Source organism: Rhinatrema bivittatum, chromosome 17 (assembly GCF_901001135.1).
Source record: "Rhinatrema bivittatum chromosome 17, aRhiBiv1.1, whole genome shotgun sequence".
Classification (NCBI taxonomy): domain Eukaryota; kingdom Metazoa; phylum Chordata; class Amphibia; order Gymnophiona; family Rhinatrematidae; genus Rhinatrema; species Rhinatrema bivittatum.
The window spans coordinates 26,873,485-26,888,847 of record NC_042631.1 but is presented as its reverse complement, the minus strand read 5'-3'; the positions used below and the strand labels follow the sequence as shown (position 1 = coordinate 26,888,847).

At 43.6% G+C, this 15,363-nt stretch overlaps 1 protein-coding gene across 8 annotated transcripts in view; it reads left to right on the top strand.

Annotated features, from left to right (window-relative positions):
* The window catches only part of ABCC8 (ATP binding cassette subfamily C member 8), a 166,683-nt gene that overhangs the window by 139,337 nt on the left and 11,983 nt on the right, over positions 1-15,363 (top strand). For 7 of the 8 annotated variants that reach the window (XM_029582987.1, XM_029582988.1, XM_029582994.1 and 4 more), the window contains 8 exons: positions 828-897; positions 5,056-5,213; positions 5,976-6,068; positions 7,582-7,684; positions 7,952-8,065; positions 9,853-9,973; positions 10,101-10,231; positions 14,694-14,772. In XM_029582987.1, the coding sequence (XP_029438847.1) occupies positions 828-897; positions 5,056-5,213; positions 5,976-6,068; positions 7,582-7,684; positions 7,952-8,065; positions 9,853-9,973; positions 10,101-10,231; positions 14,694-14,772 (869 nt within the window). The remainder of the gene's footprint in view (positions 1-827; positions 898-5,055; positions 5,214-5,975; positions 6,069-7,581; positions 7,685-7,951; positions 8,066-9,852; positions 9,974-10,100; positions 10,232-14,693; positions 14,773-15,363) is intronic. The other variant, XM_029582992.1, reaches the window with a different exon arrangement.

Below are 15,363 nucleotides of genomic sequence, written 5' to 3'. Positions count from 1 at the left end.
TAAGATTTGCAGTGGTTTTGTTACAGTAAATCCAAATTTAGCTAGATGAATGCTGCTGAATATGGATCTTTCAGATTATAAGCTCTTTGAGGCAGGCACTTTTACCGTACCTAAATTACTTATAATGCTGTAAGCTACCTTGAGCATAAATTGAAAAGGGGAGCTAAAAATCTAAATTATTATTATTAAAGCACCTGAGGTCACAGAGAGAGTCATTCCTTGAACCCTGAAGATTCTGACACGTATTCCTAAGGTCAAGACTTCTAGACCAGTGGTTCCCAAAACTTTGTCCTCGAGACCCTCAAACCAGGTGAGGGTTTGTTTGGTTTTTTTTTTTTTCAGATAACCAAAATATCCAAACTAACCTGGCTCCTAGAACAAATGTATGCTAATATGCCTCATAAATATGCATTGTCTCCAGATCTGGCTTAGGGTCTCAAGGGCCAAGTTTATGAAGCACTGCCCTAGAGCACTCGTGTAGCATAGCGGAGCAGTGCACTTAAAATTTCCCGGCAATTAGATCTACAGCGATGAAATTATTTTGCAGATGGCATGCCGGTGATTTGTTAAAAGGATTCTCTTTCAGCCGGAAACTTAACAGACAGTGAGGACCGTAGATAACAAGAGAGAGTAATTCAGACATTCTTGTGAATTTGCCGAGTTCTTGGATTCCGCAGATGAGGAATCTTTGTGGGAGAATTTAGAGGGGGCGTCACCCTTTCACCATTATCATGAGTGTAACCCCTCCCCGAAGAGAAAGGGAAGACGAAAAAGACGAAACCATGTACATTGCTATTGATCCTTTTTTATTTTGTGTTTTATTTTAGGTTTTTTGAAACAACACCACTGGGGAGCATCTTAAACAGATTTTCTTCTGATTTTAACACCATTGACCAGGTATCATATAAAATGATATTCTAGGAAATTAAAGTGACTTCCCCTTTTCCACCCTTTCTAAAATCCTGTTCTCTGAGTCGTATATTAATGCCTAGCTTTTGCAGCTGAGAACCGAATGGTATTTTTTTTTTTTTTGTAATTAATTTTGTAAAAGCAAGAAAAACTTTCTACTTGGTGCTACTTTTCTCTGACTGGTGTCCGAGTGCTCTGTGAAGAAGCACAATCAGGAGCACAGAAGCTCCCAGCTTATCACAGGATAATGGAAATGTTATATAAACAGTTGTGCGGATTAATGGCGATGCTGTGACCTTTAAGGCTCCAATTCAGAAATGCTATCAGCGCTCTGCATCATTTGTGTACATTACCAGAGTTTCCTAATGCCCTCCGTTTGCTCAGTTGATGAAATGTACTCTAAGGGTCTGAGTCACTAAAGTGCAAGCTAAATATTTTAGCTTGCATGCTAAAAATGTATTTTACATCCTTGCCACCAATTTTATGACATGCATAGCATGCCCATGCTGAAAAGTCAAGGCTAAATGGAGCCTTGGCCTTTTCATATTTGGAGTTTACATTGAATTACTCAGCTTTCCAAATCTGAGCTCAAGGTGAGTTATAAATTCAGGTACAGTCAATAAGTCCTTTCCCATAAGGATTTACAATCTAAGAGGCTGCTTTATTAACCCATGGGAGTTCCCACTGCTTAGTGGCCTAGTTGAACAAAAATGTTCCATGGATGCAGCTGAGCTCTAAAGCAAAGTTTCACGCAAGATTTTGCTACTGTCCCATTCCTCCATACAAGATAAACTACACTGCATTGAGGTATAGGGGGTTTTTCTGTACAAAAACTGGCCTGCAAAGCTTCTTTCACAAACCTGGTTTTCTATAAATTCAAAAATAATGAGCTGCTTTGCATGATACTACATCACAGTAGCTCATTAATTTTGAATTTAATAAAATTCCATGCGTAGAAAATGACGCACAAACTTTTACTATTGCTAACAGATAAATATTTCAAAACATTTGCCAATGGGAGCACACACACACACTCATACACAAAAATGTGCAAAGCTCCCACATTTTGTGGGTTTCCATGCATTTGTGTGCACAAAACCCCATGCATGGAAGTTTCTGCAGTTTAGTGCATTGGCATCTAAGTTTGTACCTGAGGCAATGGAGGACAAATTGTCTTCCTCAAGCTTGCAAAGAGCATCAGCAGCAGTAGGGTTTGAGCCCTGGCTTCCCTGGCTCTAGCCCACTGCTCTAATCACTAGGCTACTTCTCCACATGGTGAATACTCATATCCCCAAGGCTAGCAATCCTCGGGGGTCATTTTCTAAGCCTATCGCACGCGAAAAGTCCCTTTTCGCGTGTGATAGGTTGCCGGGGGCAGCGAGGAGAGGAGTCGGGGTGGCGTGGAGGCGGACGCGGCATTATCTTCGCTGGCGGCGATAATGTAAGGACCGTTGTTATCGTCAGCGCGCCCAATAGCGCCCTTTCACGGTGGCGCTATTGGGTGCGAAAGCCGGCAGCGATAAGACCGCGGTGGTGGGATGGCTGCCGGCTTTCGCAGGCCCGCCCCCCACACCCTCCCCTGTTACCGCTGGATTCACCATTCTGTGCGAGAATGGAGAATCCAAGCCCTAAGATGCAAAGGCTGCTTTTAGCATGGGGGCGGGCGGGCGGGAACGCCCTCCCGTGCTTCCCTGATCTGACACTGCAGACGCTAACATTTAACACCGAGCCCTGACATGGGATCAAAATGTTCTGCCCCTGGCAGTCTCAGTAAATGTATCAGTAGTTAACTGGGTAGCTGATTAGGAACTCATAAGCTCACTTATCACCCTATTTGTAAAACTTGCCAGTGCCTGCACACAAATGTTTAAGATGTAGGCATGATTTAGCGCAGGTTTTCACCCATGATGAGTCCTTAGTGGCTGGGTCACAATGTAGTGTGCATGCTAAGCAATAACAGCCTTTAATGACTCATTCCCTACATACAGCTTGCTTTCATACAGCGCCGGGTTATAGGAAAGGAGGAGTTTTTAAGTTTTAATCAGTTCTTGCAATAATATAGTTGCTGTTTGAGACACTGACAAGACAAAGCGTAACCATCAACTACTTGGAAGGCTCAGTTCTCCTACTCAATCAACCAGTGGTTCATTTAGATATTTTAATTTTAGAAGTAAAAAAATAACTGCATTTGGTCTGACAGAAAAATTTGCATGGTTTCAAGCCAAGGTAATACCCCAGTTTTTAAAAAATAAAAACCATTTTTAAACTGATTCCTTCTCCCCCCTCTTAGTTTTGGATGTTTAAAAAAGCAAAATCCTCTGAGGTTGTCTGAAGCCTTGCATTCAGCAATTTCACACTCCAAAGGGGAAATACTACTACTTGTTTCCAGCCCTTAAATGCTGACCTACCTTTAATTTATTTCCTTCACCATAAAGTGCAACACATTTCCTTTTGATCTGGCTTATGCTTTCTGAAATTGCATGTTCCAAACAGAGATTGTGCTCTTTCAAAACTTACAGTTCAGTTCAAGGATAGTTTTGAAATTCAAAGAGAATTCATTTCAGTAGTTTTACCAACTCCAGTGCTCAGTCAGCCAAGTAATCAAAATGTAAGTCCATGATTTGTGTTGCTTTCAGAATGAACAGAACAGAAAACTGCACATTTCCCTAATTCTCTCTTTTCTTGTCCTTGGTTGACCCTGACCCAGTCAGGACTTTTCAGCTTTGCTGGCCTAGATTAGAATGAGGAAGGAGTGGGTGGAGGTGGGGAGAGGGACAGGGAAGGAAGGCATCGTGCTCGCAGTACAGTCACCATAAGGCCATCATTGGTGGAATTAGGACTCTACTTTCAGGATTTTCTTCGCCTGCAAACATATATATATATATATACACTGGGCCGCTTTAGCTGGAAAACGTGAACCCACTCTCACAAAGAAGCTTAACATAAGTGACTCTCTTCATTCATTGTTTCAAATCCTGAAGACTTCATCAGGAACCCTTGGCTCAAGCTACCTAAAGGGATCTAGCAGACAACATTTACAACTCCCTCCCATCTTGGGAACTGAGAGCATGTCTCCCAGGCCTTGCCTCTCTCTGTCTACCAGGCCACACCAGCCCAAACAGCTAGAGTGGACTAGAAAGGCAGATGAGGATTTCCCTCTTGGCAACATTGTAACTGCGCCATTGGGATGACTTTCCCTAAATGCTTTTAAGTACCTTGGGCGATACTGAGCAAGTTTTATGCTTATATTGCAGCAACCAATTTCCAGTGCCAAAATCCCTGCTCCTCAAGTCAAAAGTGATTTATGCCTCTGATATTCTTTGGGGGTCCTGAGACTACACTGCTAATTCAAGAGATTCGATCCTACTGGACAGTGAGGAGGAGGCTCAGGTAGTTGGGAGCAGAGCTCGCTGGAGGCCTCTGCTGGTGGGGAGATATCATAGCAGGTAGAACTAGGGCAGGGTGAGGCTGTACACCAGGCGAAACCGTGACATAAGTCCACCAATGTATTAATTTCAGACTACAGGAATCATTTTTTTCTTCACTGCAGCATAATCAAGGGTATCTTAGTGATTACATGGTCAGGGTGACTCCTACGCACTCTTCCCATGCCCCCTTGGCAAAACATTTCTGAGTAGATCTTTCACTGTCTCTCCAGGTAATCTCTGCCTTTGCTGATCCTGCTGCTCACGGCATCCTCCAGACAGAAGGCCCTGTGTAGGGGCAGTGTACATAAGTGTTTCTCTCTGACTCCTCGCACGCCGCTCACTCTTCACACATCCTATAGTTAACCGTAAGAGGTAGTCTTAGGAACGTCCTTCTCCTGCTCCTCACATGAAGAAGTTTTATACTGTTCCTTTCTTCGTACACCTGCTTGTGCAGCACCAATTCTAACTCACTACAATCCTCTCTGAAGTCCCAGTACACCTCCTATTGGAGTGGCCCAATCCTGGTCTTACTACAGGAGGTAAAATCTATTCAGTCCATTCCCCATGTTAGGGTAACAGTTTACGTTGTGTTAGGGTTACAGGTCTTACCATGTGAAAAAAAAATTCACTCTGCATCGCACAGTATTTTTCCTTGCCTATTATGGAATTTTTTTTTAACTATAATCTGTATGATGTTTTTTTGTTTCGTTTTTTTTAGCACATTCCTGCCACGCTGGAGTGCCTCAGCCGATCCACTCTGCTTTGCGTATCCGCTCTGGCTGTCATCTCATATGTCACACCAGTGTTTTTGATTGCTCTGGTACCCCTTGCTATTATATGTTACTTCATTCAAAAGTACTTCAGAGTGGCATCAAGGTAACAACTTCAATTGCCTTTTTTTCTTTTGATATTTGAAATAGTATGTAGTTTGTTTTCCTAACGCATTTAGCCAGCACTCAGAAAAGAAAATACATTTAAAATAGACCAAACCGCTTATCTGTTCCTTCTCTAAATAAAACTAGATTAAGCATCACATTGCGTGTCTATTCTTTTAGAAGGTAATTTTCAAAAGCATTTTGCCCTATCTGAAAATTGCCCATCCATTTACCTGGCTAAAAGTACACACAGGGATCAACACCAGAAGTATTTTTACCCAGAAAAGGATTAGGCATTCTTGGGAGCTTTCAAGTCGGGGAGGTGAACAAAACACGTAGAACACATTTTCAACTCTGTTTGTGCTGCTTTGCATGGAAAACAGTTCCCCCAGAAAAGCAATCATCAGATACTTTTTCCTGGAACAGTTTTCAGTGGGAAAGTATGCTTGTGTTTTCCTTTTGGACAATGTCAGGTTCAAAGTCTGCAGGTAACACCACCTGTGGGCTGTGCAGCAGACCTTGCAGGCAATTTTCAAAGGGTGGGCGTTTTTTGAAAATTGCCTCCATAGATATGCCGTGTTTCTTGATTTGGGTTTTTGCTCCCTGATTTTTATTTTGGGGGTCAGCGTTGAACTGAATTGGTATCTTGGAGCGGGGAGCAAGATTTTTTTTTTTGTTTGTTTTAATTAATTTGTGTAACAGAGTCTTGGCAAGCTAAAGGAACCACTGTCCGTTCCATGTATTCATTTTGCCTTTACTGCAGGGATCTGCAGCAGCTGGACGACAGCACTCAGCTCCCACTTCTTTCGCATTTCTCTGAGACTGTGGAAGGTCTGACCACGATACGTGCTTTCAGGTATTTGTTTAATTTCCACATGTCAGGGAGAGAGAAGTCGATTGCACGGTGCCATTACGACAGTGTGGCCTCTAATTTCTCTATGATAACTCCAGTGCTCATGCCAAATGTTTTTATTTCGTTTCCTCCTTTTGCTTTGTTTCCTTTTATTTTTGTTTTTTCGTTTCGATTTTTAACCCATTAAAACATTCAATGCACTTTGAGGATACCCCGCTGTGAGCCATGGCAATAAGCAGGTAATACATTTATTTATATAAATAACTGCATCATGTCCGAACATTGAGCAAAATTGCAGATTCAGACAAGAAGCAAGAATTAAGCTGGTCACACCAATAAAAAAAAAATAATTGAAAAAAATGCTATTGAAAAAGTATTTCATTTGGGCCAACAAGGGCAGGTTGTTCTAGGGTGGGTTGTATCTGAAGGGGGTGAACCAAAGTGGCAGTTTTTAAGGAACGAGTGGGATGAGTGGGACTACTGAGATGTTTGGGCGGCACTGGGCTATTTTGTTATTTTCAGGTGCTTTTTCCCTTAAGGGTTAGACGTTTGGAATTAGATCTTAGAACATGGACTAGTGGCTTACCCCTACACAGTGAGCATGAGGTAGTTTGATTATATTTCTAGAATTTTATGTATTAATGTTAGGGATGTAGTCTAGATTCTGATTTATTATTTTTTTTATTGATTTATTATTATGTTCTATTTATTTTATTTTGTTTATTATAAATCTCTTTGGGTCAAACTATTGTTTGAGGAAGGCAATATACAAGTATAATGTAACATGACATTTATTTATTTATTTATTTATTTATAATATTTGTAACTTGCCTATTAAATATTCCTAGGCGACATATAGTAATGCAGTCAGTCGTACAAAAACATTGTCGACAGACATAAAATCAATGAAACAAAACAACAACAAATAACACATTTACATGCAATCTAGCTGCCAAAAGATAAAAAATGGACCAATACTGAACATAACGATGTACAAAACTCCATTAGAACAACTGTTAAACATTATACCCATTCCTGTGTGCATTAAAGTAATGATAAATTCTTGATTTAGCTAATTAGCTATTCATCATTAGAGGCCTGCTCAAATAAAACTGTCTTTACCTTTTTTCTGAAAAATGCTGCCCGTCTCAGACGGAATATCATCAGGTAAACTACTCCAAAGTTAGCGGCCGGCCACAGCAAAGGCACCCCCATGAGTGCATAGTTTCACAGACGGAACTTCTGATAAATTCTTCCTCCGGGATCTTTCAGGGTGAGAAGGGATCATAAACTTTCAATAAGTGCTCTAACTGAAACTGGTACAGTCGAATGTAGCACTTGAAAGATTTTGCCTGCCAAAAGATCGGCCACCAATTAGTGTTTAAAAAGGAGATTATCGTGCAAGGACTGTCACGAGCGATTACTAAAATTCTGTATTTTTTTGTACTTTTAAAACCGACTCCAGTGAAGAAGTAGGTTGAGTTTTATCATCTGCCCTTCTGTTTTTCTGTTAAAGGTACGAAGCCCGCTTCAGACAAAAGCTTCTCGAGCATACAGATTCTAACAACATCGCCTCTCTCTTCCTTACAGCCGCCAATCGTTGGTTGGAAGTCCGCATGGCAAGTGCTCCACGCTACGTTGTATTAAATATTTTGCAGAGTGCCGTGAGCCCACTCTTTTTACTCTTAAAAAAAACCAAACAAAATGTAATAAAAAGACCGGGCTGAGCCCTGCCATTTCCTTGTTTGTGTTCGTCTTACTGTAGCTCATTATTTGCATCCCTGTTTTGTTCCTATATCGTAAGTACTACTTACATTTCTAGCAGGAATGGTCGTAAAATGTAATTTTCCAGTTCTGTAGTCTAAATATTGTAGTTCTTTTTTTAGGAATATATCGGAGCCTGTGTGGTACTAATAGCAGCTGTGGCTTCCATTACAAATTCCTTATATTATGAGCTATCCTCTGGACTTGTGGGTTTGGGCCTCACCTATGCTCTGATGGTGAGTGCTAAAGAATGACGCGATTCCCTCAAATCTTTTGAAAACTGATTTCAGAGAAGTACAATAGCATTCCCGTTGAGTTTAAATGTAAATGAGGGGATGGAGTAGCAACTTCCCACCCCCATACTCCCAGGCAAACTCTGAGGGAGTCCAACATTTGCAGGCCACACAGCATGGCAGGCTCTTCTACTTCCCGTTAAGAGTGATTTCATTAAGCTAAAGCTGTTAGCATCCAGTCAAATAAATCAAACTGTAGATTCATCCTGGCTTCTTAACTCCTTTCCTAAGACACTGAGAGGAAGATATTCCAATTACCTGCTCAGGTGGTGGTCCACAGGTACTTCTTAACCCATGGCCATTGCTCCAGTTTTCAAAGGGAAGAATTTCCTTTGGAACATTGTCTAAGGGAAAAGTACCCATAGAAATCTGCAGCTGTCATTTGTGCGGGACTGTTTTTTCCAGCTACACATTTCTGTGTATGTCTAAACTCTGCTCCAGCTCCACTCCCAGCAATGCCTTCGCCTAATGCAGGGAAACGTACGTGTATAGTGGCATTACGCACATAACTTGACCCACATGTAGGGAGGGCAGTATTCCAACAGCCCATTTGCATGCATAAAGCATAGTTTTAAGATCACCCCGTAAGAGGTCCAAGGGGGTTTATCCGAGTAACTTTTCAGTTCCCTGGATAAAACCCTTTAATAGAAGTTTCTTCACTCTCACCAACTAAAAGCAGCTAAAAAGGGGTAGTATGAGGGGCCTTGCATGGATAGGGCTTAATATTAGACCATTTGTTCTGATATTGAGCGCTATCCTGCTAAATGTATGTGCATAAGTCTGTTCTGAAAGAACTGTGGCCTAAAGTTACCTGCGTAACTATAGGAGACTACGGGGCAGATTTTAAAAGCCCTACGCGCGTAAATCCAACTGGATTTACGCGTGCAGGAGGGTTACGCGCGCCGAGCCTATTTTGCAATGGCTCGGTGATGTGCGCAAGCCCCGGGACGCATGTATGTCCCAGGGTTTGAAAAAAGGGGCAGGGAGGGGGCGTGGCCAGAGGCCTTCGTGGGGCCACTCGACCAGCACGTGCAACCTACGCCTGCCCAGAGGCAGGCGCAACTTGTAAAACAAAGGTGAGGGGGGTTTTTAGGTAGGGCTGGGGGGGCGGGTTAGGGAGGGGAAGGTTGGGGGGCGGAGGGAATGGGGAAAGCCATCGGGGCTCCCCTAGGGCTCGGTGCGCGCACCGACCCTGGATTTTATAACATCTGCGCGCGGATGTTATAAAATCGGACGTACATTTGTGCGCGCCGGGTTGCGGCCCTATATTCAGCAGCAGACTTACCCTCTTCCCCCACTGCTCAATATGGACCTTTTAGTGTCTTGGAAAAGGAAAGAAGTGCATGCAGGTCAGTTCCTCTGACTCATCTAGCTATAATAAGAGGAAAGTTGCCCTTCGCCTGCATTGCAGCTATGCAAATTAGACTCTGCCTCTCTCCCTTCCTGTACTCTCCAGCTCCGCCCCTCTGCATTGCCTAATCTTTTCTTTACTGCCACATATGGAACTTGAGCTCCGCCCCTCTCTCTTGCTGTATTTTCCAGCTCCACCCCTTCACTCTTTACTACCACACAGTTACGCCCAAGCTCAGCGCGCACGCTCTACTACCGCACATCTCAATTACGCACTTCCTACACTTCACAGTATTTCCCCCATCCTTGGAAGGACTTTTACTGTTAGTTCCTAATATTTGTTGTCAATGCAGAGCACTCATTTTATTAATCTTTGTCAGGTCTCCAATTATCTGAATTGGATGGTCCGCAACCTGGCAGATATGGAGATTCAGTTAGGAGCAGTTAAAAGAATCAACGGTCTTCTGAAAACAGAAGCTGAAAATTACAAAGGGCTTTTATGTGAGTATGATATTGTTGGCGCACAGACACGAGCATGCTAAATGTTTAATGCTGCAAGATGAAATGGTCATAAATAAATTACTTGCATGCATTTAATTGACTGATTTCTCTTTGCTCGGGGATGCAGCTGCATCGCAGATTCCTCAGAGCTGGCCTGACAGCGGGGACATTCAAATACAGAACCTAAGTGTCCGATATGACAGCTCTCTAAAGCCCGTCCTAAAGCACGTTAATGCCCACATCAGTCCAGGACAAAAGGTAAGAGAGCTGACGTGGTACCCGTAAAATAGCTTGATCAAGGTGGGAATGGTGGCCCAGTGCTGCACGCTTCAGTGCAGGTTTGATTCCCAGGGCTGGTCGGGGATGCTGCCGCCAGAGCCCCCAGAGAGTGGGGGAATCTCATGCACTATAAATAGGGGGGACCCTTGCCAGCTGGACTCAGGGCGCATGCCTACCAAGTTCTGGAGGGAGCTGTGTGGTCTGTGGCCCATGGCCAAGATCTGCCACCACAAGGGTTGGGCTAATGGAGGGGGGTGGGGGGAAAGAGAACCCTGGGTAGTTGCAAATAAAGGCTCCTGGTGCATGCCGTAGCCTGGTAGACGTGGGTTCCAACTGAGCTAAAAGCCTAAAGGATGAGGAAAGAAACTGCCAAGTAAAAAAGAAAACATGTACTTGTCCATAGAGCTATCCGCTAATCAGTTATAGCTTCTGAAGATTAGGGTGTGCAGGGATGGACGGGGGAATGGTTTTGCTTACCTTTTTCTTTTCTTTTTTTCTGAGCGCTATATTCCCATGCAATATTTCTGAAAACTGGCTACCAGTTGCTCCCCCACCTCACCTCACGCAGACTTAAAACCACATGTTCAATTTTTTTTTTTTTTTTTAAAGCCCTCCTAGGCTTGCCCCAGCCTCCCACCTCTGCATCTTGCTCCATCTCCGTGGAGTACAGCACCAGTGGGGCAGGAGCGACTGGAGATTGCGCCTACCCCCTTTGGACCCCACAGGGATGGGGTAAAATGAGGGGTGGTGATGGAGGCGAGCTTGAGAGGCTTTTAGAGGGGAGTCTAAGGCATCGGAGCAGATTGCAGGAAAATATTGGCCGGGGGATTTTTTTCAAAACCAGCCCCTGGGGTATCTGGCGGATTCATGCTGTTTCCCTGCAAGCACATGTGTCAACAGCTCCCAGAAGCACGCCAACTCAACCCTGGAAGCCTGCAGAATTGAGCCAAAAGCATCTCCAAAATAAACTTCATCTTTCCTAAATAACTAAGAAGTTGAGCACTTTCTAGACCAGGGGTGAGCAGAGCTGCAGCTCCTGTTTCATCCATGGAAATTGGTTGGGCCCCCTACACATCTGCTTATAGAGAGAGATCCTGGATTCCCGGTCTGGCCCTTGAACCCATTGCAAGTAATAATGCTACCAGCCCAGTGTCAGACACACACGCTCAGTCACAACCAGATTTTTAGATTGCAGAAACTTTATTGGCACACACAGAAAGACACATACTCTTAGACACAAAGACACACCTACATACCGAGAGTGTGTGTCTGTGTCTATGTCAGAGAGAGAGAGACATCCACTCACACACACTCTCTCACAGACAAAATGTGTATGAATGTGTGTCTCTCTCTCACAGACACACAAACACGCTCACATAGTGGGAGCCCCCAGTCCAGCGCTGCTGCATCACGGTGTAAAGTTCTTGCTTGCTGCCAGCCCTTCCCCGTTCTGCAGCAGCCCCTCCCTTTCCCAGTCCCAGTCTCTAGGAGACTCACCGGTTCCACAGCCAGCTGCTTCTCTCAGAGCTCAGTGCAGTCACCTCAGACAGAAGCCTCCCCAGCACTGCACAGGCACTTCCTCCTGGCTTACCCACTTTCTTCCTGTGCCTGTAGCTTTCTTCAATTTCTCCGCAACCTTCCCACCACTCTAGTGCATTCCCTTTGACTGTAGGCTACACAGTCTGCTGCTTCTATGGTTCTCCAGGCTCGGCTCTGCCTACCGACTCCAGGGGCGGGAGGGACCAGAAGTGATCCATATTGTTCCCTGGGCTTATAAAAAGAGACTGGGGAGAGCCACTAACCCAAAGCAGCACAGCTGCAGATGGAATCCTGCTTTTCCTTGTAGAGACGGGGCTGGTGTCGTAGGTGAACCTTACACCCTTACATACACTCCTGGCCCCACCCTTCCCACAAATAATTAAAAAAAATATGCATTTATAGTAACAGATTTTACATGTAAAAGAAAATTCAATGTTCTAAGGTAAAAAATATCACTTACAACATGTATATTATTTACATGCACTGTTTTAGTACCAACCAGAAAATTTTGCAAAAAGACACCTTCAGGACTATTGTAAAGCATGTCAGCCTTCAGAAAGTTAAGTAAACTGAATTACAAATATAGTAAAAACTCCCATATGAAAACAGCACTAACTAGCAGCACTCAACAGTAACAACCCTACTTATGAAAAGGCAACACTGCAAATATTAAGCAAAGCCCTAAAAGCCAGTACATATGATATTAGGAAAACAGAACAAGTCAAGCTGTTACAGATCCTGACACAGAAACTACATGCTAGCAGAATACCTCACCTGAGTCACACATACAGAACACAGAACCTCACCAAAACCAGAATAAAGAGACAATAAATTATAACTAGAAACATGCAGACAAAAACTGAATTTGAAACCGTAACAAGACAGACTCCCTATAAAGTGCAACAATGGAAAAACAGAAACATCACCATTCCTTATTAAACATCAAACAATAAAATCAAAATATACAAATCATCAATCATTATAGTAAAACCATACTAATAAAAAGAATAAATATTTCAAAGCAGCTGATGAACAGAACATCCAATGATTAAAAACATTTAATATTTACACACACACTCTAACATACATGTTCATTCTTACACAAACTCCCTTATATTTTCTCTCACATACATGCTGACTGGCTCACACACGTGTTCACTGGCTCGTTCTTGCACATACATATGCTCACTGGCATGCTCTTTCTCTCTCACTCACACACATGCTCACTGACTGACTCTCGCTCACACATGTGCTCTGCAAAGCACAGCAAACCTGACTGTATTTTGCAGTGCAACAATGGAAAAACAGAAGCATCATCATTCCTCATAAAACATTAAGCAATAAAGTCAAGAAATATAAAACATCATTCATAATATTAAAACCATACTAATAAAAAAAATAAATAAATATGTCAAGCAGGCATCAGCCAAAATAATGTTTCTAATATTTCCCAAACATCAAATATTTCAAAACAGCAGACACATGAAATAACATCCCAAAATTTAAAATAAGATTAAAAATCTCCAGCTCTCCGTACCTGGGATATTTTGATTTCCAGTCACCCACAGATTGTTGTGGATTGGGGGAGGGGGTCCTCACAATCTTTAACCTCTCTTCCCCCCCCCCCCCCCACATGCTCTCTTGCTCTCACAGACACATGCAGACTCGCTCTCCCATACATACACAATTTCTCTGGCTCTCTCATACACACGCAGATTCCATACACACACAGGCTCTCTTGCTCTCACAGACACATGCAGACTCTCTCGCTCTCCCATACGTACACAATCTCTCTGGCTCTCTCATACAACCACAGGCTCTAACACACATACAGGTTCTCTTGTACACACTCAGGCTCCCCACGCATGCATGCAGGCTGTCTCTTACATACACTCAGGCTCTCTCTCACATACACATGCAGTCTCTCTCACACATACACAAGCATACACACACTTTTCAGGCCTCTCTCTTTTTTGGACCTTCTCTTTGCCAGTATTTGAATCACAGCGCTGCTCCTCACTCTCCAAAGGGAGGTGGAAGGGGGCCACGTTGCTTCTTCAATGTTGGGGGGGGTCACATGGCCTCGCATACCTCTCTTCGGGCCATAGCAGCCCCTCTCCTTTTCTTTGGCCGGGATTTTGGGAAGCTTTAAAAACAAAAACAAAACATGTGATGGGAATGTCTATCCCACCAAGGGAAGCCCAATCCCCCGATAGGCCATTCCCCCCCCCCCCCATAAGGGGGTCAAGGTTCTGCTGCTGAGCAATTAAAATAACCAGGTCTTAGGTCAGTTTCCAGTCGAACCTAGCTGGCTAGCTTTTCAGCCAAACTTTTCCCTAAATCTAACCAGTTAAAATGTCTCCAATTAGATTTAGGACTGCTGTTAGTGCAACCAGGGTTGAGCAGCTAACTTTGATAGCTACATGCCAAAAACAGCATTGCCAAAGCAATGAAAAGTTAGCCGATTAAACCCTTTGACCGGGAGGTGACCTTCTTAAAGGTCATACTGTTGAATAGATGTGCTTGATACTGTCTCCAGGTTTCAGAGGGGCTTGTGACTCTGCTGAGACGGGTGACAGCCCTCAGTATGAAAAAAGGGTGCAGCTCCTCTCTGAACACACAGAAATGTTTGATGTGTTTTCTCATGCAGCTACTAAGAACAGAAATTTCTCTTCAAGGATTACAGGTGTATGTCTGTCCCTCCAGACCCAGTCTACAGGGGGACTGCTTGGCTGAGTTTTGAATCATCACAGTTTGCAAAATAAGATCTGTTTGCTAACTTTCGGACAATCAGAATATGACTGCACATCTTTTCCTGTTTATTGAACCTTTGGTGTGCTTTGTTCGTGCTTTTTCTTCTCTGCCGACCATAATTTACATACTTTTACTTTCAAATTTGCAGATTGGAATTTGTGGCAGAACGGGCAGTGGAAAATCATCCTTCTCGCTAGCCTTTTTCAGAATGGTTGATACCTTTCAAGGTGTGTGTTGCATTTCTTCGCAGGGATTTGCATTCCTATGACAACAGCTTGAGGGTGCCTTTTCCTTCAGCCGATCCAGCCCATATCTATAGCAGAGGTGGAGCTAGGAGTGGGTCTTGGACGGGTGGGACTGTGCCCCCACTCCTAGCAGCAGTGTCATGTCTCATCTGAGTCAGCCCCCGAAAGATGCAGGGTCCAGAGGCATTGAAATCACTGCCAGTCGATGATCCTCTGTGCCTTTAAGGAGGCTAACTTGAAAGGGGAAACCCCTCTGCCCTTGGATTACACACACAAAGGTTGGAGGCCATCCAAATCTTTTGTTAACTTTGCGCAGGAAACTTTGTTCCTCCCTCTTCTCAGACCCTTTCGGGCCGATTCAGTAAAGTGCGCTGGGCCGTGTGTTTTCGAGGGGTATCTATTTCCCCTTATACTGTAAGGGGTTTCGCACCTCAAAAACACGCAGCCCAAACCCCCTGAAAACTAATAGCGCTCATCACATGCAAATGCACGTTGATGAGCCTGTTAGTCATTCACCCGGGATTCAAAAGGTAAAATGTGCGGCCAATCCGCACATTTTATGCTCATAAATTA